Raw genomic sequence first — 22,348 nt, 5'->3', positions numbered from 1 at the left:
AGCTCCTTAGTTTTGGTGACATTCATGATGAGGCTGTTGTCCTGGCACCAGAGTGACAGATCAGCAACTTCCTCCAGGTAGGCCTTTTCGTCGTTGTCGGAGATCAGGCCCACCACCACTGTGTCATCCGCAAACTTGATGATGGTGTTGGAGCTGAACCTGGCCACACAGTCATGTGTGTACAGGGAGTACAGTAGGGGCTGAGGACGCAACCCTGGGGATCCTGTGTTCAGGGTGAGGGGTTTGAGGTGTGTCTGCCCACCCTGACCACCTGTGGCCTGGCGGTCAGGAAGTCCAGGATCCAAGCACACAGGGGTGTTCAGTCCCAGCTCAATCAGCTTGCCGCCAGTCTGAGGGGACTATGGTGTTGAAAGCTGAACTATAATCAATGAACAGCAGTCTCACATAGCCCCCTCTGGCTGTCCAGATGAGAGAGTGTGGTGTGCAGTACCTGGGAGACAGCATCATCCGTGGATCTGTTTGGGCGATAAGCAAACTGCAGCGGGTCCATGGAGGAAGGGAGGAAGGCGCAGATGTAGTCCTTTATCAGCCTCTCAAAGCATTTCATGACCACCGAGGTGAGGGCCACGGTCAGTAGTCATTCATACATGCTGGAGAAGCATTCTTGGGCACAGGGACAATAGTGGATCTCTTGCTGCAGGCGGGGCCCACGGACTCAGCCAGGGAGAGGTTGAATATTGTGGTGAACACTGGAGCTAGCTGGTTAGCACAGGTCTTCAGTACTCGCCCAGATATGCCATCTGGACCTGCAGCTTTCCTGGTGTTCACCCTCAACAGAGCCCTCCTCACACTGTGCTCGGTCACAGAGAGTGTGTGTTCATCCCCAGCGGTAGAACTCACCTTGGCTACGCTAACGGTGTTGTTGTTAGCCGGCGAGCTAGCGCTGTTGTTGCTAGCCTCAAACCGTGCATAAAATGAGTTCAGGTCGTCCGCTAGGGATGCGTCGGCACTCACCATTGCGAGGGGTCTGCTCTGGTAGTCTGTGATAGTCCGTAGCCCCTGCCATAGGCGCCTGGTGTCGCGCTGCTCCATCTGTGATTCCACTCTGTCTCGGTACCTCCTCTTGGCGTCCTTCACCGCCCTCCTCAGTCCATAGACCGCTGCCTTGTACTCGTCCATGTTGCGGATACAAGACCGGAGTTATAGGCAGCAATGCAGGCGTTCACAGCTTCACGGATGGATCTATCAACCCACGGCTTTTGGTTAGGAAAGACCCTAACTTTTACCGTGGGGACGATGGTGTCCGCTAGCGTTGCTATGAGGCTCATTGCTACGTCCACAAACTCGCTGACGTCACTGGAACTGGATTGGATCATGTCCCAGTCGACGACACGCAGAGCGTCCTGTAGCTCAGCCTCTGATTGGTCAGACCACCGCTACGTTCCTCGTCACTACCGCTTCCCGCTATCTTTTGTTGGTACTCCGGTAGCAGGAAAATGGCGGCATGGTCCGATTTGCAACGGAGGAGAGAGACAGCCTTGTAGCCTCTCTTGAATGGCGTATAGCAGTGGTCCAACGTTCTTTCCTCTGGTAGCACACGTAATGTGCTGGTGAAAGTTCGGCATGACTTTTTAGGTTTGCCTATTAAAGTCCCCAGCCACCACCACAGCCGTCGGGATACTTGTTCTGATGCCGACATAACACATCATGTAGGTCCGATAGTGCTACGTCGGTGTCCGCTTGTGGTGGTATGTAGACGGCTGTGGTGATGACCGAGCTGAACTCCCGGGAAGGTAGAATGGATGGCATGAGATCGTCAGATGTTCCAGGTTCGTGAGCAGGAGCGAGAAAGAGTCTTAATGTCCTTGGGGTTGCACCACTTGTTGTTAGTCATGAAGCAAACCCTCCCCCCTTCGATTTATCAGACTCTTCCGTTCTGTCTGCACGGAAAACTGAGATGGACTCGGTGAGCCATATGACTCGATCCGGCACCAGCGGGTCAGCCATGTTTCCGTCAGACAAAGATGTTACAGTCCCTCATGTCCCGTTGGAATCTGATCCTTGCCCTAACATCATCCATCTTATTTTCCAGAGACTGGACGTTAGCAAGAAGGATGCTGGGCAGAGGTGGACGGTGGGCTTGAACTCTCAGTCTGTTCCGAATTCGCTCCGTTTCCCTCGATGTTTTCGTCGTCTCCCCGTAGTAGCGGCTCCACTGTTGTTGTTGTGGTTCGCTCGTACGATCTCTGCCGGCCACGCTGGATCGATGGAAAAAGTGGACAAAAACCCTTGTTTTGCGCAAAAGTTTATGTCCAAAAGTGTGCTGTGGTCGTATGCTGTTAGTGCCGATGTGTTTGTGGCAAAGAAAATATTAAAAATAAACACAAAAACTAAAAGAGCGCACAATCTCCGCGGAGCTACCTCGACGGCGTCTGGACACAGCCGCGCCATCTCGCCAAGAGTAAACCTTTATGTATTAAACTACTGATGAAGATGAAGATTAAACCTTTATGTATTAAACTACTGAGGAAGATTAAACCTTAATGTATTGAACTACTGATGAAGATGATGGTGGACCTCGTCGGTCCTTTCGCTGAAGCTCTGAGACCATCAGGCTCTGAAGACAGAGGAGCTGATCCCAGCTGGTGTTCTGATGTTCTGCTGTTCTGGTGATCTGATGTTCTGAGTGTTCTGATGTTCTAGGTGTTCTGGTGTTCTGATGTTCTAGGTGTTCTGATGTTCTGATGTTCTGTGACCCTCCAAAGGACTCCGACTGGTTCAACTCTGTTTATTTAACATCTTGAAGAACAGACCCAGGAGACTCGTTGCCATGACAGCTAGTCGCTCACAAACGTGCATTTCTAGGCATTCCTGACCTCAGAGACACCAGATGGACCGTTTGATAGCTTTTGTTACTCAGTACTAAAGTCTCTTTGTTTAATATTTAAAAGCCCCGACATCTGAACAGCACGACAAGCAGCTGGTCTGGGTCAGAGAACACGCGTTGAAGGACTTTACCGAGTCGAGCCTGTTGGTACCAGGCGGTGTGAGACATCCAGGAGGCGCTGACCTAGTGAGCCACATCGGAGTGTTCAGGAGGAGGTCCTCCAGCCAGAGAGGGCGCCACAGGCTCGACTCGGAGGGTCTGGACCTGGTTGGACATGTGACTGAGCCGCTGTTTCAGTTTACGCTGGGAGGTTTCATACTGGGCTGTCAGCTTCCTGAATCTCACCGTCATCACCTCCAAACTGGCTTCGACCTTGTTGACCTTGTTCTCCAAGTCTTTGGCGTCGGTGGGCACGACCAGAGACTCGTCTATGAGGTTGTCTTTCATCAGGATGGACTTCCCCTTCTCCTCCAGCACGCTCTTGGCATCGGGGTACTCGATGAGCGCCTCCATCAGGTCGTCTTTGGACAGGGCGAACAGATCGGAGTAGCCCAGGCTCCGGATGTTGGCCGTCCTTCGGTTTCCTGCCTTGCTGCCCTTGATCCCCAGGATGCTGATCTCTCCAAAGTACGCCCCCTCGCTGAGGACCACGAACTGCGTGACCCCATCATCTGCTACCACGGCCAGCTTCCCTCCCTTGATGATGTACATCTCCCTGCCGATGTCGCCCTTCTTACAGATGTAGTCTCCCGGGCTGAAGACTTGAGGCTGAAGTTTAAGGACCAGCTCGATGAGCAAACCGGCCTCGCAGTCTTGAAAGATCCGCACTTTCTTCAACGTCTCCAGATGCACGTTGATGGCTATCTCTGCCTTCAGCTTGTCCGGCAGGTTCTTCAGCACCTGCTTCTCATCGCAGGTCTTCTCCTCTGTCCACAGGTAGTCGAACCACTTCAGCACTCTCACCTCCAGATCTTTCGTGACCTTACGGAACTGCATGTATTGCTTTATAGAGTCGACCTTGGCCTGGAACTCGACTCGTGCGGCACTCATGTTAGATATCATGGCGCCCACATTGCCCACAATTGTGGCAAAGATGAGAACCCCAGTAAGAAAGTCAACTACTACAAAAAAGTATTCCACGTCTCGGACTGGAGGAGGCGTCTCCCCGATGGTGGTCAGGGTGAGGGTGGACCAGTAGAAGCAGTAGATGTACTGCCGGGCCAGGCGAGCAAACTCCGGATTCTTTACGCTCGGATACACCCAGGTGTCCGAGCCGAAGCCGAGCACCTTGGAGATGGCGAAGAAGAGGCAAGCGTTCCAATGGATGATGATGATGATGTAGAGCACCAGGTTGGAAATTCGGAAGATGTTGGGGAAATTGGTTCTGGTCTCCGTCCGGTCGAAGAACTCAAAGAGTCGGGCCAATCGGAAGAGGCGGTTGAACCTCCACTCTGGGTTGTCGATTCCAATTTTGAGGAATACGATATCTGTGGGAATCACTGATATGATGTCTAATCTGAACTGCCGCGTCTTCATGTACTTTTCCTTCAGGACCTTTGGATCCCGTACAAGAAGACCCTGCTCCAGAAACCCTGTTGGCACATCAGGAACAGTCATTAGCATTATCACAATTTCCTTTCATTCACACATCCGGCAGAGTTCCTGTCACTGACCCGTCCGGGCTCTCACGAAGGTGTCAATGAAGTAGAGGACATCGGAGGTGTAGTCCAGGACCAGCCACATTGTGAGGCTTCCAGACTGCAGCTCATTGAAACAAGACCTACAGGGAAGCACAACATGACAAGGACCCGGGACAACGCTGGGCAACAGAGTACAGAGCGACGTGAAGTCAGACCTGGCCACCAGCAGCATCAGGTTGTAGAACACGGGGATGGAGATGACGCCCAGCCAGTAGTAGTACGTGTCGGTGGCGGGGTCCATGATCCACACATCCTTTCTAAGGAGGAGAGGATGTTTTGGGAAGACCTCTTACTGAGCAGAGAGCAGAGTGTGCATTTTCTACCTGAGGCGTGACGACTGACTACTTGGATCCTGCTAAGTATCTTCTTTAAATTAGTTTTATCTGCTGAGTGACTGTTGTATTTGTTATTTAAAGCTGCTAGATTGTTAGTCTGTCCTGTTGAAGGATTTGTTTTGATAGTTGAGTCCTGTGTCCCGACACCTGAATCTTCACTGATTGGACGAGCGCTCATCACCTGGTTTCAATTGAGTGTCATTTGAATACCAACGACCAAGGGGTGGTGTCAACGCGGCTGGAGGTAATCAGCACCAACCTGGGCTCATAACCGGATCGGGTCTTTAGCATCAGAAGACTCGGAGGACAAAGACATAGGAGTCTTCCCTTGGAGTCAAGACTCGGAGGACAAAGACATAGGAGTCTTCCCTTGGAGTCAAGACTCGGAGGACAAAGACATCGGAGTCTTCCGTTGGAGTCAAGACTCGGAGGACAAAGACATAGGAGTCTTCCCTTGGAGTCAAGACCCGGAGGACAAAGACATCGGAGTCTTCCCTTGGAGTCAAGACTCGGAGGACAAAGACAGAGGAGTCTTCCCTTGGAGTCAAGACTCGGAGGACAAAGACATAGGAGTCTTCCCTTGGAGTCAAGACTCGGAGGACAAAGACATAGGAGTCTTCCTTGGAGTCAAGACTCGGGAGGACAAAGACATAGGAGTCTTCCCTTGGAGTCGACACTCGGAGGACAAAGACATAGGAGTCTTCCCTTGGAGTCAAGACTCGGAGGACAAAGACATAGAGTCTTCCCTTGGAGTCAAGACTAGGAGGACAAAGACATAGGAGTCTTCCGTTGAGTCAAGACTCGGGAGGACAAAGACATGAGTCTTCCTTGAGTCAAGACTGGAGGACAAAGACACAGGAGTCTGCCGTTGGAGGCAAGACTCGGAGGACAAAGACATAGGAGTCTTCCTTGGAGTCAAGACTGGAGGACAAAGACATAGGAGTCTTCCGTTGGAGTCAAGACTGGAGGACAAAGACATAGGAGTCTTCCGTTGGAGTCAAGACTCGGAGGACAAAGACATAGGAGTCTTCCCTTGAGTCAAGACTCGGAGGACAAAGACATAGGAGTCTTCCGTTGGAGTCAAGACTGGAGGACAAAGACATAGGAGTCTTCCGTTGGAGTCAAGACTGGAGGACAAAGACATAGGAGTCTTCCGTTGGAGTCAAGACTCGGGAGGACAAGACATAGGAGTCTTCCTTGGAGTCAAGACTCGGAGGACAAAGACATAGGAGTCTTCCTTGGAGTCAAGACTGGAGGACAAAGACATAGGAGTCTTCCTTGGAGTCAAGACTCGGAGGACAAAGACATAGGAGTCTTCCGTTGGAGTCAAGACTCGGAGGACAAAGACATAGGAGTCTTCCCTTGGAGTCAAGACTGGAGGACAAAGACATAGAGTCTTCCCTTGGAGTCAAGACTCGGAGGACAAAGACATAGGAGTCTTCCTTTGAGTCAAGACTCGGAGGACAAAGACATAGGAGTCTTCCGTTGGAGTCAAGACTCGGAGGACAAAGACATAGGAGTCTTCCTTGGAGTCAAGACTCGGAGGACAAAGACATAGGAGTCTTCCGTTGGAGTCAAGACTCGGTGGACAAAGACATAGGAGTCTTCCTTGTTGAGTCAAGACTGGAGGACAAAGACATAGGAGTCTTCCGTTGGAGGCAAGACTCGGAGGACAAAGACATAGGAGTCTTCCTTGGAGTCAAGACTCGGAGGACAAAGACATAGGAGTCTTCCCTTTGGAGTCAAGACTGGAGGACAAAGACATAGGAGTCTTCCTTGGAGTCAAGACTGGAGGACAAAGACATAGGAGTCTTCCGTTGGAGTCAAGACTCGGAGGACAAAGACATAGGAGTCTTCCCTTGAGTCAAGACTGGAGGACAAAGACATAGGAGTCTTCCGTTGGAGTCAAGACTGGAGGACAAAGACATAGGAGTCTTCCCTTGGAGTCAAGACTGGAGGACAAAGACATAGGAGTCTTCCTTGGAGTCAAGACTCGGAGGACAAAGACATAGGAGTCTTCCGTGGAGTCAAGTCTCGGAGGACAAAGACATAGGAGTCTTCCGTTGGAGTCAAGACTCGGAGGACAAAGACATAGGAGTCTTCCCTTGGAGTCAAGACTCGGAGGACAAAGACATAGGAGTCTTCCCTTGGAGTCAAGACTCGGAGGACAAAGACATAGGAGTCTTCCGTTGGAGTCAAGACTCGGAGGACAAAGACATAGGAGTCTTCCGTTAGAGTCAAGACTCGGAGGACAAAGACATAGGAGTCTTCCTTGAGTCAAGACTCGGAGGACAAAGACATAGGAGTCTTCCTTGGGTCAAGGCTCGGAGGACAAAGACATAGGAGTCTTCCGTTGGAGTCAAGACTCGGAGGACAAAGACATAGGAGTCTTCCCTTGGAGTCAAGACTCGGAGGACAAAGACATAGGAGTCTTCCGTTGGAGTCAAGACTCGGAGGACAAAGACATAGGAGTCTTCCCTTGGAGTCTTCGTGGCTGAGTATTTCCCCATTTAGTGAATATGTGTGTATTTTCCATACCTGTGCGTATCTCTCCTCGTAGTTCCTATAGGACTCGTTCATTCATGGACCGGAACCCCTCCTCTGTTATCCTTCCTACCCGTTCTACTCACACCCAGCACCTTGTCACGGGAGGCCTCTGGAACTGTCAGTCAGCCAACCGCAAGGCCGGTTTCATCTCTTTGCCATGGAGCAGTCGCTTGACTTCCTGGCTCTCACTGAGACTTGGATCACAGCAGACAACACGTCTCCTTCAGCCCCTCTGGTGGAGCTCCAGACTCATCTCACCCACATGGTGTTTCTCTCCCCGCTGCCACTCTGTATCCACTGACTTGAGTTCCATGCTGTGACGGTTACTCATCCGGTTCAACTCCACATGGTTGTTCTCTACCCCCTGGTTCTTTGGGAGATCTCTTGGAAGAGCTTGACGTCCTCCTGTCGAACTTCTCGGAACACGCCCCCCGCTCATCCTTTTGGGCGACTTCAACATCCAGACAGAAGTCATGTGACCTGTGACTCTTCCTGTCTTCCTTTCACCTCTCACTCAGTCCCTCCTCCTCACAAAGCCGGCAACCACCGTGACTCCATGTCCACTAGAAGCTCTAACTCACTGTGACTCCATGTCTCTGACCGCCTCTTACTCTCTCTCTCTCTCTGGGACTGAGGACCACACAGATCTACAGACTCTGGACCTGTACGCCACAACATCCACACCCTCTGTCCTCCTCTCTCTCTCCTCTCTCCTCCTCTCTGTCCTCCTCTGTCCTATCTGCTCTCCCCTCAACTGACTCCTTCTCACTCATGCATCCTAACTCTGCCACAGACGCTCTCCTCTCCTCCCTGTCTTCATCTCTTGATTCTCTTTGTCCTTAAAGTGGTGGTCTGACTCGGTGCTCCTCTCCTCTCCGTGGTGGTCTGACTCGGTGCTCCTCTCCTCTCCTCCTTCTCTTCCTCTCTCTGCAGCCAGAAGCTGGTTCTACCTGACACAATTCAGTCTTCCTTCTCTCACCCATCAACTCTTCTCTCTCTTCTCCCTCCTCCTTCATCCCCCTGGCCCCTCCTCCTTCCACCCTTCTGCCACTTTGTGACTACTTTACAAACAAGATGGACGACATCCGCTCCTCCTTTACTCATCCATCTTCTATCACCTCACCTCAGTCAACCCTCTCCTGAAGAAACCACCTCGACCCGTCTGGAGTCAGCAACTACAGACCGGTCTCTCTTCTTCCTTTTCTCCCCAAAACTCTGGAGCGAGCTCTCTGTAACCGAGTGTCCTCCTGTCTCCACAGCAACAACCTTCTTGACCCTCACCAGTCTGGAGTCAAGGCCACTCGACAGAGACTGGCCTCCTTGATGAGCAGCTTCACTCTGCTAGAGCATCCTCTCTCTCTCCTCTGTCCGTATCCTTCACTCTGATGGAGCATCCTCTCTCCTCTGTCCTCATCCTTCACTCTGCTAGAGCATCCTCTCTCCTCTGTCCTTATCCTTCACTCTGCTAGAGCATCCTCTCTCCTCTGTCCTCATCCTTCACTCTGCTAGAGCATCCTCTCTCCTCTGTCCTCATCCTTCACTCTGCTAGAGCATCCTCTCTCCTCTGCCCTTATCCTTCACTCTGCTAGAGCAGCCTCTCTCTCCTCTGTCCTTATCCTTCACTCTGCTAGAGCATCCTCTCTCCTCTGTCCTTATCCTTCACTTTGCTGAAGCATCCTCTCTCCTCTGTCCTTATCCTTCACTCTGCTCGAGCATCCTCTCTCTCCTCTGTCCTTCACTCTGCTAGAGCATCCTCTCTCCTCTGTCCTTATCCTTCACTCTGCTAGAGCATCCTCTCTCCTCTGTCCTTATCCTTCACTCTGCTAGAGCATCCTCTCTCCTCTGTCCTTATCCTTCACTCTGCTAGAGCAGCCTCTCTCTCCTCTGTCCTTATCCTTCACTCTGCTAGAGCATCCTCTCTCCTCTGTCCTTCACTCTGCTAGAGCATCCTCTCTCCTCTGTCCTTATCCTTCACTCTGCTAGAGCATCCTCTGTCCTTATCCTTCACTCTGCAAGAGCATCCTCTCTCCTCTGTCCTTATCCTTCACTCTGCTAGAGCATCCTCTCTCTCCTCTGTCCTTATCCTTCACTCTGCTAGAGCATCCTCTCTCCTCTGTCCTTCACTCTGCTAGAGCATCCTCTCTCCTCTGTCCTTATCCTTCACTCTGCTAGAGCATCCTCTCTCCTCTGTCCTTATCCTTCACTCTGCTAGAGCATCCTCTCTCCTCTGTTCTTATCCTTCACTCTGCTAGAGCATCCTCTCTCCTCTGTCCTTATCCTTCACTCTGCTAGAGCATCCTCTCCTCTGTCCTTCACTCTGCTAGAGCATCCTCTGTCCTTATCCTTCACTCTGCAAGAGCATCCTCTCTCTCCTCTGTCCTTATCCTTCACTCTGCTAGAGCATCCTCTCTCCTCTGTCCTTATCCTTCACTCTGCTGGAGCATCCTCTCTCCTCTGTCCTTATCCTTCACTCTGATAGAGCATCCTCTCTCTCCTCTGTTCTTATCCTTCACTCTGCTAGAGCATCCTCTCTCCTCTGTCCTTATCCTTCACTCTGCTAGAGCATCCTCTCTCTCCTCTGTCCTTCACTCTGCTAGAGCATCCTCTCTCCTCTGTCCTTCACTCTGCTAGAGCATCCTCTGTCCTTATCCTTCACTCTGCTGGAGCATCCTCTCTCCTCTGTCCTTATCCTTCACTCTGCTAGAGCATCCTATCTCTCCTCTGTCCTTATCCTTCACTCTGCTAGAGCATCCTCTCTCCTCTGTCCTTATCCTTCACTCTGCTAGAGCATCCTCTCTCTCCTCTGTCCTTCACTCTGCTAGAGCAGCCTCTGTCCTTATCCTTCACTCTGCAAGAGCATCCTCTCTCCTCTGTCCTTATCCTTCACTCTGCTAGAGCATCCTATCTCTCCTCTGTCCTTATCCTTCACTCTGCTAGAGCATCCTCTCTATCCTATGTCCTTCACTCTGCTAGAGCATCCTCTGTCCTTATCCTTCACTCTGCAAGAGCATCCTCTCTCCTCTGTCCTTATCCTTCACTCTGCTAGAGCATCCTCTCCTCTGTCCTTATCCTTCACTCTGCTAGAGCATCCTCTCTCCTCTGTCCTTATCCTTCACTCTGCTAGAGCATCCTCTCTCCTCTGTCCTTCACTCTGCTAGAGCATCCTCTGTCCTTATCCTTCACTCTGCAAGAGCATCCTCTCTCCTCTGTCCTTATCCTTCACTCTGCTAGAGCATCCTCTCTCTCCTCTGTCCTTATCCTTCACTCTGCTAGAGCATCCTCTCTCTCCTCTGTCCTTATCCTTCACTCTGCTAGAGCATCCTCTCTCCTCTGTCCTTCACTCTGCTAGAGCAGCCTCTGTCCTTATCCTTCACTCTGCAAGAGCATCCTCTCTCCTCTGTCCTTATCCTTCACTCTGCTAGAGCAGCCTCTCTCTCCTCTGTCCTTATCCTTCACTCTGCTAGAGCATCCTCTCTCCTCTGTCCTTCACTCTGCTAGAGCATCCTCTGTCCTTATCCTTCACTCTGCAAGAGCATCCTCTCTCCTCTGTCCTTATCCTTCACTCTGCTAGAGCATCCTCTCTCTCCTCTGTCCTTATCCTTCACTCTGCTAGAGCATCCTCTCTCTCCTCTGTCCTTATCCTTCACTCTGAGCATCCTCTCTCTCTGTCCTTCACTCTGCTAGAGCAGCCTCTGTCCTCTCTCCTCTGTCCTTATCCTTCACTCTGCTAGAGCAGCCTCTCTCTCCTCTGTCCTTATCCTTCTCGACCTTTCTGCAGCATTTGACACCGTGAACCACCAGATCCTGATCTCTTCTCTTCAGGACCTGGGGATCTCAGGCACTGCACTCGCTCTTTTCTCTTCCCCCTTAAAACCGCACCTACGGGTAACTTGAGGATCTGTGTCTGATCCTCTTCCTCTCACTATGGGGTTCCTCAAGGCTCCCCTGGGTCCCTCCTCTTCCTCTCACTACTGGGGTTCCTCAAGGCCTCAAGGCTCCGCCCTGGGTCCCCTCCTCTTCCTCTCACTATGGGGTCCCTCAAGGCTCTGTCCTGGGTCCCCTCCTCTTCCTCTCACTATGGGGTTCCCTCAAGGCTCTGTCCTGGGTCCCCTCCTCTTCCTCTCACTATGGGGTCCCTCAAGGCTCTGTCCTGGGTCCCCTGCTCTTCTCTCTGTACACAAATTCTCTCGGCTCTGTCATTCGTTCGCATGGCTTCTCCTACCATAGCTATGCTGATGACACCCAACTGATCTTCTCGTTTCCACTGGCCGAAACAAGGGTGGCGGCACGAGTCTCTGCCTGTCTGACCGACATCTCTCAGTGGATGTCTGCTCACCACCTGAAGATCAACCCTGACAAGACCGAGCTACTATTCCTTCAGGGAAAGGCTCCCCCACCCATGACCTGACTACCACCTTCACCAGCTCTGTGTTGGCCCCGCCCCCGACTGCCAGGAACCTCGGGGTGACACTAGACAGTCAACCTGACGGCCAACATCGCTGCGACAGCGCGTTCCTGTAGGTACATGCTGCACAACATCAGGAGAACACGGCCTCTTCTTACTCAGAAGGCGGCACAGGTTCTGGTCCAGGTTCTGGTCATTTCACGCCTTGACTACTGCAACTCCCTCCTGGCTGGTCAACCCGCTAAGGCCATCCGACCTCTGCAGCTCATCCAGAATGCAGCAGCTCGACTGGTCTTCAGTCTCCCGAAATTCACCCACACCACTCCGCTCCTCCGATCTCTTCACTGGTTACCGGTGGAGCAGCATCCGCTTCAAAACACTGGTTCTTGGTACCGTGCTCTGAACGGATCGGGCCCCGTCTACATCCGGGATATGGTCACACCGTACACCCCGGCACGTTCGCTCCGCTCGGCAACAGCCAATCGTCTTGTGCCTCCTGCACCTCGAGCTCATCACTCTACATCCAGACTGTCTGCTGTCCTGCTCCTCAGTGGTGGAACGAGCTCCCCACTGACATCAGGACAGCAGGAAGTCTCTACATCTTCACCGGAGACTGAAAACACACCTTTAGACTATATCTGGATTAAAACACAGATTTGCACTTCAGTGGCACTGGGATGGCACTTATTGAGGTGCTTTTGTGGTTCGACTGAGTTGAGGAAGTGTTGCTTCCTGTGTTCTTGTTGTTCTTGGTTTGTACTCTAGGTTGATGCACTTATTGTAAGTCGCTTTGGATAAAAGCGTCTGCTAAATGACATGTAATGTAATGTAATGCTGGCAAAGGTTGCGTGGTATCACACTGAGGTTCAGGCTTTGCGTTGGTTTGACGGTGAATCATGACCCCTTTAGAAAAGAGGAACTTCTGGCAGCTCAACTTTCACCTCTGAGAGCTTTATGTTGACCTCATGCTCCAGAGCAGAAACACCACCATGACCTTGTGTCGCCCTGGAGGTCGTGCCAGGGTTACCACGACATACACCACATCTGAAACAGAATGGCTCCTCAAATAAATAACAATATTCTTACCAAACAAATTGAGCCCTCCTTATTACTCGCGTGGTGTCAACACATTTTACTACAATCATGTTCAATTAAAGTTTTAAAGTTCTCAAATACCAGAAGTTTGAGACATGTGTTAAACCTTGAACACATTGTCAAAAATGTCTGTTTGATGGAAAGTTGCATTCATATACACTACCGTTCAAAAGTTTGGGATCACTTAGAAATGACTTTATTTTTCAAAGAAAAGCACTTTTTTTCAATGAAGATAACATTAAATTAATCAGAAATACACTCTATACATTGTTAATGTGGTAAATGAATATTCTAGGTGGAAACGTCTGGTTTCTAATGAAATATCTCCAGAGGTGTATCGAGGCCCATTTCCATCAACGATCACTCCAGTGTTCTGATGGTACATTGTGTTATCGCCTTAGAAGACTAATGTCTGATTAGAAAACCCGTGCAATTATGTTAGCACAGCTGAAAACAGTTATACTGGTGATATAAGCTATACAACTGGCCTTCCTTTGAGCTTGAAGTTTGTAGAAGAAAATTAATATTTCAAATATTAATCATGATTTCTAACCTTGTCAATGTCTTGACTATATTTTATATTCATTTGATAAATAAAAGTGTGATTTTTCATGGAAGACACGAAATTGTCTGGGTGATCCCAAACTTTTGAACGGTAGTGTAAATTCACAGTTGGTACTCACGGTTCTTCTTTCTTATCATCCTTCTTGTCGTCTTTCTTGTCGTCCTTTTTGGGTTCCTCCGTCTTGCCATCTTCTTTACTGTAAATGTCCAGAAACAGGTGACGTCACTCTTGTGATCCTCCCCACACAGTAGCGTGAGCGCTGTAACACAGTGGTCCTGCCGTGAGGTCTCAGGAGCAGACTCTATTGGCCGCTCTGTCAGAGAACATGTGGAGTGCTGCGGTTGTTTCTGTCATGTCTTTATGTGTAATTATAATACGGCGGATGAAGCTCTACGACACACGGGACTACTTTCTCTCGGCTACTGAGATGCGATACGCACCGTGTGGCGGTGACCATGGTGTCACTGTTTACTTATAATGATGTCACTGTTTACTTATAATGGTGTCACTGTTTACTTATAATGATGTCACTGTTTACTTATAATGATGTCGCAGCGCGTTATAATGCAGGACCGGCTGGTCCATCACGTCCCGTTCAGGGCCTGGCGGTCTCTTTAACGTGTCTCTTGACGTGTCTCTTGGCGTGTCTCTTGGCGTGTCTTTAACGTGACGTGTCTTGACGTGTCTCTTTAACGTGTCTCTTGACGTGTCTCTTTAACGTGTCTCTTTAACGTGTCTCTTTAACGTGTCTCTTGACGTGTCTCTTTAACGTGTCTCTTTAACGTGTCTCTTGACGTGTCTCTTGACGTGTCTCTTTGACGTGTCTCTTTAACGTGTCTCTTTGACGTGTCTCTTTAACGTGTCTCTTTAACGTGTCTCTTGACGTGTCTCTTTAACGTGTCTCTTGACGTGTCTCTTTAACGTGTCTCTTTGACGTGTCTCTTTAACGTGTCTCTTGACGTGTCTCTTGACGTGTCTCTTTAACGTGTCTCTTGACGTGTCTCTTGACGTGTCTCTTGACGTGTCTCTTTAACGTGTCTCTTGACGTGTCTCTTTAACGTGTCTCTTTGACGTGTCTCTTTGACGTGTCTCTTGACGTGTCTCTTTAACGTGTCTCTTTGACGTGTCTCTTTAACGTGTCTCTAGATGTGTCTCTTTAATGTCTCTCTCGACGTGTCTCTTTAACGTGTCTCTTGACGTGTCTCTTTAACGTGTCTCTTGACGTGTCTCTTTAACGTGTCTCTTTGACGTGTCTCTTGACGTGTCTCTTTAACGTGTCTCTTTAACGTGTCTCTTGACGTGTCTCTTGACGTGTCTCTTTAACGTGTCTCTTTGACGTGTCTCTTGACGTGTCTCTTGACGTGTCTCTTTAACGTGTCTCTTTAACGTGTCTCTTTAACGTGTCTCTTGACGTGTCTCTTTAACGTGTCTCTTGACGTGTCTCTTTAACGTGTCTCTTGACGTGTCTCTTTAACGTGTCTCTTGACGTGTCTCTTTAACGTGTCTCTTGACGTGTCTCTTGACGTGTCTCTTTAACGTGTCTCTTGACGTGTCTCTTTAACGTGTCTCTTTAACGTGTCTCTTGACGTGTCTCTTTAACGTGTCTCTTGACGTGTCTCTTTAACGTGTCTCTTGACGTGTCTCTTTAACGTGTCTCTTTGACGTGTCTCTTGACGTGTCTCTTTAACGTGTCTCTTGACGTGTCTCTTGACGTGTCTCTTTAACGTGTCTCTTGACGTGTCTCTTTAACGTGTCTCTTGACGTGTCTCTTGACGTGTCTCTTGACGTGTCTCTTTGACGTGTCTCTTTAACGTGTCTCTTGACGTGTCTCTTTAACGTGTCTCTTGACGTGTCTCTTGACGTGTCTCTTTAACGTGTCTCTTGACGTGTCTCTTTAACGTGTCTCTTTAACGTGTCTCTTGACGTGTCTCTTTAACGTGTCTCTTTAACGTGTCTCTTGACGTGTCTCTTTAACGTGTCTCTTTGACGTGTCTCTTGACGTGTCTCTTTAACGTGTCTCTTGACGTGTCTCTTTAACGTGTCTCTTGACGTGTCTCTTGACGTGTCTCTTTAACGTGTCTCTTTAACGTGTCTCTTGACGTGTCTCTTGACGTGTCTCTTTAACGTGTCTCTTGACGTGTCTCTTTAACGTGTCTCTTTAACGTGTCTCTTGACGTGTCTCTTTAACGTGTCTCTTTAACGTGTCTCTTGACGTGTCTCTTTAACGTGTCTCTTGACGTGTCTCTTGACGTGTCTCTTTAACGTGTCTCTTGACGTGTCTCTTTAACGTGTCTCTTTGACGTGTCTCTTTAACGTGTCTCTTTAACGTGTCTCTTGACGTGTCTCTTTAACGTGTCTCTTGACGTGTCTCTTGACGTGTCTCTTTAACGTGTCTCTTTAACGTGTCTCTTGACGTGTCTCTTGACGTGTCTCTTTAACGTGTCTCTTGACGTGTCTCTTTAACGTGTCTCTTGACGTGTCTCTTGACGTGTCTCTTTAACGTGTCTCTTGACGTGTCTCTTTAACGTGTCTCTTGATGTGTCTCTTTAACGTGTCTCTTTAACGTGTCTCTTGACATGTCTCTTTGACGTGTCTCTTTTACGTGTCTCTTTAACGTGTCTCTTGACGTGTCTCTTTAACGTGTCTCTTTAACGTGTCTCTTGACGTGTCTCTTGACGTGTCTCTTGACGTGTCTCTTTAACGTGTCTCTTGACGTGTCTCTTTAACGTGTCTCTTGACGTGTCTCTTTAACGTGTCTCTTTAACGTGTCTCTTGACGTGTCTCTTTAACGTGTCTCTTTGACGTGTCTCTTTAACGTGTCTCTTTGACGTGTCTCTTTAACGTGTCTCTTTAACGTGTCTCTTGACGTGTCTCTTTAACGTGTCTCTTGACGTGTCTCTTGACGTGTCTCTTTAACGTGTCTCTTGACGTGTCTCTTTAACGTGTCTCTTGACGTGTCTCTTTAACGTGTCTCTTTAACGTGTCTCTTGACGTGTCTCTTTAACGTGTCTCTTACGTCTCTTGACGTGTCTCTTTAACGTGTCTCTTTAACGTGTCTCTTTAACGTGTCTCTTGACGTGTCTCTTTAACGTGTCTCTTTAACGTGTCTCTTGACGTGTCTCTTTAACGTGTCTCTTGGCGTGTCTCTTTACGTGTCTCTTTGCGTGTCTCTTGGCGTGTCTCTTTAACGTGTCTCTCGACGTGTCTCTTTAACGTGTCTCTTGGCGTGTCTCTTTAACGTGTCTTTAACGTGTCTCTTGACGTGTCTCTTAACGTGTCTCTTGACGTGTCTCTTGGCGTGTCTCTTACGTGTCTCTTGACGTGTCTCTTTAACGTGTCTCTTGGCGTGTCTCTTTAACGTGTCTCTTGGCGTGTCTCTTGACGTGTCTCTTGTCGTGTCTCTTTAACGTGTCTCTTTAACGTGTCTCTTTAACGTGTCTCTTGACGTGTCTCTTTAACGTGTCTCTTGACGTGTCTCTTTAACGTGTCTCTTGACGTGTCTCTTGACGTGTCTCTTGACGTGTCTCTTTAACGTGTCTCTTGACGTGTCTCTTTAACGTGTCTCTTGACGTGTCTCTTGACGTGTCTCTTTAACGTGTCTCTTTAACGTGTCTCTTTAACGTGTCTCTTTAACGTGTCTCTTGACGTGTCTCTTTAACGTGTCTCTTTGACGTGTCTCTTGACGTGTCTCTTTAACGTGTCTCTTTAACGTGTCTCTTGACGTGTCTCTTTAACGTGTCTCTTTAACGTGTCTCTTGACGTGTCTCTTTAACGTGTCTCTTGACGTGTCTCTTTAACGTGTCTCTTGACGTGTCTCTTTAACGTGTCTCTTTGACGTGTCTCTTGACGTGTCTCTTTAACGTGTCTCTTTAACGTGTCTCTTGACGTGTCTCTTTAACGTGTCTCTTGACGTGTCTCTTTAACGTGTCTCTTTAACGTGTCTCTTGACGTGTCTCTTGAACGTGTCTCTTTAACGTGTCTCTTTAACGTGTCTCTTGACGTGTCTCTTTAACGTGTCTCTTGACGTGTCTCTTTGATGTGTCTCTTTAACGTGTCTCTTGACGTGTCTCTTTAACGTGTCTCTTTAACGTGTCTCTTGACGTGTCTCTTGACGTGTCTCTTGACGTGTCTCTTTAACGTGTCTCTTGACGTGTCTCTTTAACGTGTCTCTTGACGTGTCTCTTTAACGTGTCTCTTGACGTGTCTCTTGGCGTGTCTCTTTAACGTGTCTCTTGACGTGTCTCTTTAACGTGTCTCTTTAACGTGTCTCTTGACGTGTCTCTTTAACGTGTCTCTTGACGTGTCTCTTGACGTGTCTCTTTAACGTGTCTCTTTAACGTGTCTCTTGACGTGTCTCTTGACGTGTCTCTTTAACGTGTCTCTTTAACGTGTCTCTTTAACGTGTCTCTTGACGTGTCTCTTTAACGTGTCTCTTTACGTGTCTCTTGACGTGTCTCTTTAACGTGTCTCTTGACGTGTCTCTTGACGTGTCTCTTGACGTGTCTCTTTAACGTGTCTCTTGACGTGTCTCTTTAACGTGTCTCTTGACGTGTCTCTTTAACGTGTCTCTTGACGTGTCTCTTTAACGTGTCTCTTTAACGTGTCTCTTGACGTGTCTCTTTAACGTGTCTCTTTAACGTGTCTCTTGACGTGTCTCTTTAACGTGTCTCTTGACGTGTCTCTTGACGTGTCTCTTTAACGTGTCTCTTTGACGTGTCTCTTGACGTGTCTCTTTAACGTGTCTCTTGACGTGTCTCTTTAACGTGTCTCTTGACGTGTCTCTTGACGTGTCTCTTTAACGTGTCTCTTGACGTGTCTCTTTAACGTGTCTCTTGACGTGTCTCTTTAACGTGTCTCTTTAACGTGTCTCTTGACGTGTCTCTTTAACGTGTCTCTTGACGTGTCTCTTGACGTGTCTCTTTAACGTGTCTCTTGACGTGTCTCTTTAACGTGTCTCTTTGACGTGTCTCTTGACGTGTCTCTTGACGTGTCTCTTTAACGTGTCTCTTGACGTGTCTCTTGACGTGTCTCTTTAACATGTCTCTTTAACGTGTCTCTTGACGTGTCTCTTTAACGTGTCTCTTGACGTGTCTCTTGACGTGTCTCTTTAACGTGTCTCTTGACGTGTCTCTTGACGTGTCTCTTTAACGTGTCTCTTGACGTGTCTCTTGACGTGTCTCTTTAACGTGTCTCTTGACGTGTCTCTTTAACGTGTCTCTTTAACGTGTCTCTTTAACGTGTCTCTTTAACGTGTCTCTTGACGTGTCTCTTTAACGTGTCTCTTGACGTGTCTCTTTAACGTGTCTCTTGACGTGTCTCTTGACGTGTCTCTTTAACGTGTCTCTTGACGTGTCTCTTTAACGTGTCTCTTGACGTGTCTCTTTAACGTGTCTCTTTAACGTGTCTCTTGACGTGTCTCTTTGACGTGTCTCTTTAACGTGTCTCTTGACGTGTCTCTTTAACGTGTCTCTTGACGTGTCTCTTTAACGTGTCTCTTTAACGTGTCTCTTTAACGTGTCTCTTGACGTGTCTCTTTAACGTGTCTCTTGACGTGTCTCTTTAACGTGTCTCTTTAACGTGTCTCTTGACGTGTCTCTTTAACGTGTCTCTTTAACGTGTCTCTTGACGTGTCTCTTGACGTGTCTCTTTAACGTGTCTCTTTGACGTGTCTCTTTAACGTGTCTCTAGATGTGTCTCTTTAACGTCTCTCTCGACGTGTCTCTTTAACGTGTCTCTTTAACGTGTCTCTTTGACGTGTCTCTTGACGTGTCTCTTTAACGTGTCTCTTTAACGTGTCTCTTGACGTGTCTCTTTAACGTGTCTCTTGACGTGTCTCTTGACGTGTCTCTTTAACGTGTCTCTTGACGTGTCTCTTTAACGTGTCTCTTTAACGTGTCTCTTAACGTGTCTCTTGACGTGTCTCTTTAACGTGTCTCTTGACGTGTCTCTTGACCTGCTGTCTTACCCGTCCTTGTTGTTGCAGTTGTTCCGGTTCCCAGCAGCCAGCGCTCTGGAACACAAACACCGACATGCATCTCTAGTGGAGTCTCAGTCCGCTGGTGGTCATGGCGGTAATGCACCAGCAGCCCAGCAGAGGGCGCTGGAGGCGCCACTGTGACGTCACTGCTGCTCACTGTGAATGAGCACGAAGCTTCATGATGAGGACTACACTCACGATCACACAACTATGCAACGACAGGCCACGCCCACTTCCACAGGGAGCCTATCAGATGGCTGGACTCTCTTCTCATTGGACACTTCTCCAGTGACGATTCCAAGCTGGGGATGTCTTCCAGGAGAGACGTGGTTGTCGTCTGGAAGAGTCTCCCGGTTCCCCTCCTGCCCATGGAAGGCTTCACGTTCCACGAGTCTCCTGTCTACAGGTGTTCCTTCTACAGGTCCTCACCTGGGGTTCTGACCACAGGGGAGGTCCAGTCCAGGAAGCTCAGACCCGGCTCCGCTCAGGTCCAGTACAGTGGAGAAGCATACATTTGGCCCGGCCCCCTGAACAATACCAGAGACGCATTCCGATTTATTATTTTGTTCACCTGACCCGCTGCCGTTGAGATTGCAGTGAGACGCGGAGAAAATGTGGAGTGGTGCTCTTCTTCACAATAAAACATCTTTGATGGACGTGTCGCGTCTCGGCCAATCAGCGTTCAGATGTCCACAGCGTTTGGGAAGTTAGGTTAGCTTGAATGTTAGCCCGCTACATCTGCTGCTGTCACGCTGCACGGTGTAGCGATGCTAACAAAGTACCCGTACGTTAAAAACGATGTGATTTAGCATATTTTTAGTATCGATACTTCATTAAAAGAGCGATCAGAGCGCACGCAATGCTCCGTTAAATGCTGTCTGCACGCGCAGCGCTCACAGCAAGCGCATCACTCAGCCGTGATGCGCGCACACAGGTGAGCACACTCTCACTTCTCACTAGCACCCCCCCCCCCCCGGCCCTCCAGCAGACTAGGGAAACGTGATGTGGCCCTCTCAGGAAAAAGTTTGGGGACCCCTGATCTAGTCTAACGGGTCATGGTGTGTGAGGACTGGACCTGGAACAGGTCTGGTTCAGGTCCTCCAGCAGGGGGGGGGGGGGGGGGGCAGCTCACCTGCTGCTCGGGTCCTCGGCCCGCTGGATGCTGAGGCCGGACTTTGCAGGACCAACACTGCTCTTCCCCAAGTGCATCATGGGACAGCCTTTGAAACATATCAACATGGTCAATGGTCAATGGGAGGGGCGTGCACTAAGAGACCTCCATCAGGCAGGAGGTCTCATTTTAAATGTGGACGACGTGGGGAGATCTATGAGTACATCATATAACCCTGACCCAACCCTGACCTCTGACCCCAAACCCCAACCCCTCTGACCCTCTGACCCCTAACCCCAACCCCTCTGAGCACGACTCTTAGCACCGCTAACTCCTTCCAGATTACACCAGCTAAGATTAGACGTGACTTGTGAGGCTCAGGAGTCTTTTCTAATCACGCGGTCACATTAACAACAATCACTGAGTCTACCTGAGTGTTGATGAAGGTGAAGAAGAAGATGATGATGACGATGGAGAGCGGTTCAGGTACTGAAGCTCTGAATGAATCCCATAGTGTTCCTCGTTGGTTCCTCGGGACTCAGAGGAGAGATCTGCCTTCTGGCACAAGTCACAGGAGCTCCTCCCCCTCCTGCTCCTCCTCCTGCTGCTCAGAGGAGGAGGAGCAGGAGGGGGAGGAAATGATCATGATGATCATGCTGGATATTAAATGTAAATGTTGTTCTATGATTCCTGAGCTAATGTCAACTTCATAACACCCTAATATGAATTATATACAAAACCAACATCTTGGTTTGCCCTTGAAAGACATGACATCACCATGTGACATCACCATGTGACCATGTGACATCACCATGTGACCATGTGACATCACCATGTGACCATGTGACATCACCATGTGACCATGTCTTCTGTCATGACATCACTGAAGAAGAGACCCCAAGGAGTTTCCTCTTTATCTAAATCATTCAGTTAGTGAATCCTCTTAGTGAGGACCAGCTGCTCAGGGAGAGGAGCCAGCCGAGTGACAGGTGAAGGTCAGGGAGAGGAGCCAGCCGAGTGACAGGTGAAGGTCAGGGGGAGGAGCCAGCCGAGTGACAGGTGAAGGTCAAGGAGGAGCCAGCCGAGTGACAGGTGAAGGTCAGGGGGAGGAGCCAGCCGAGTGACAGGTGAAGGTCAGGGAGAGGAGCCAGCCGAGTGACAGGTGAAGGTCAGGGGGAGGAGCCAGCCGAGTGACAGGTGAAGGTCAGGGGGAGGAGCCAGCAGAGTGACAGGTGAAGGTCAAGAAGAGGAGCCAGCCGAGTGACAGGTGAAGGTCAGGGAGAGGAGCCAGCCGAGTGACAGGTGAAGGTCAGGGGGAGGAGCTAGCCGAGTGACAGGTGAAGGTCAGGGGGAGGAGCCAGCAGAGTGACAGGTGAAGGTCAGGGGGAGGAGCCAGCCGAGTGACAGGTGAAGGTCAGGGAGAGGAGCCAGCCGAGTGACAGGTGAAGGTCAGGGGGAGGAGCCAGCCGAGTGACAGGTGAAGGTCAGGGGGAGGAGCCAGCCGAGTGACAGGTGAAGGTCAGGGGGAGGAGCCAGCCGAGTGACAGGTGAAGGTCAAGAAGAGGAGCCAGCCGAGTGACAGGTGAAGGTCAGGGGGAGGAGCCAGCCGAGTGACAGGTGAAGGTCAGGGGGAGGAGCCAGCCGAGTGACAGACAGGTGAAGGTCAAGGAGAGGAGCCAACCGAGTGACAGGTGAAGGTCAGGGGGAGGAGCCAGCCGGTGACAGGTGAAGGTCAAGAGGAGCCAGCGGTGACAGGTGAAGGTCA

At 49.7% G+C, this 22,348-nt stretch overlaps 1 protein-coding gene across 1 annotated transcript; it reads right to left on the bottom strand.

Moving 5' to 3' along the window:
• Nucleotides 1–2,922: 2,922 nt before the first annotated feature.
• On the bottom strand, nt 2,923–20,681 carry LOC130204215 (cyclic nucleotide-gated channel cone photoreceptor subunit alpha-like). Its single transcript, XM_056430761.1, has 6 exons — nt 20,605–20,681; nt 19,461–19,505; nt 13,614–13,691; nt 4,704–4,805; nt 4,522–4,628; nt 2,923–4,440 (listed from the first exon to the last, which is right to left on the bottom strand). Exons 1-6 carry the CDS (start codon nt 20,679–20,681, stop codon nt 3,032–3,034), a joined length of 1,818 nt encoding a protein of 605 aa, XP_056286736.1. The 3' UTR covers nt 2,923–3,031.
• Between the last annotated feature and the right edge of the window lie 1,667 nt (nt 20,682–22,348).

Source organism: Pseudoliparis swirei, chromosome 14, assembly GCF_029220125.1.
Source record: "Pseudoliparis swirei isolate HS2019 ecotype Mariana Trench chromosome 14, NWPU_hadal_v1, whole genome shotgun sequence".
Lineage (NCBI taxonomy): Eukaryota > Metazoa > Chordata > Actinopteri > Perciformes > Liparidae > Pseudoliparis > Pseudoliparis swirei.
The sequence above is the reverse complement of the archived record's forward strand: the minus strand, read 5'-3'. Positions and strand labels throughout refer to the sequence as shown.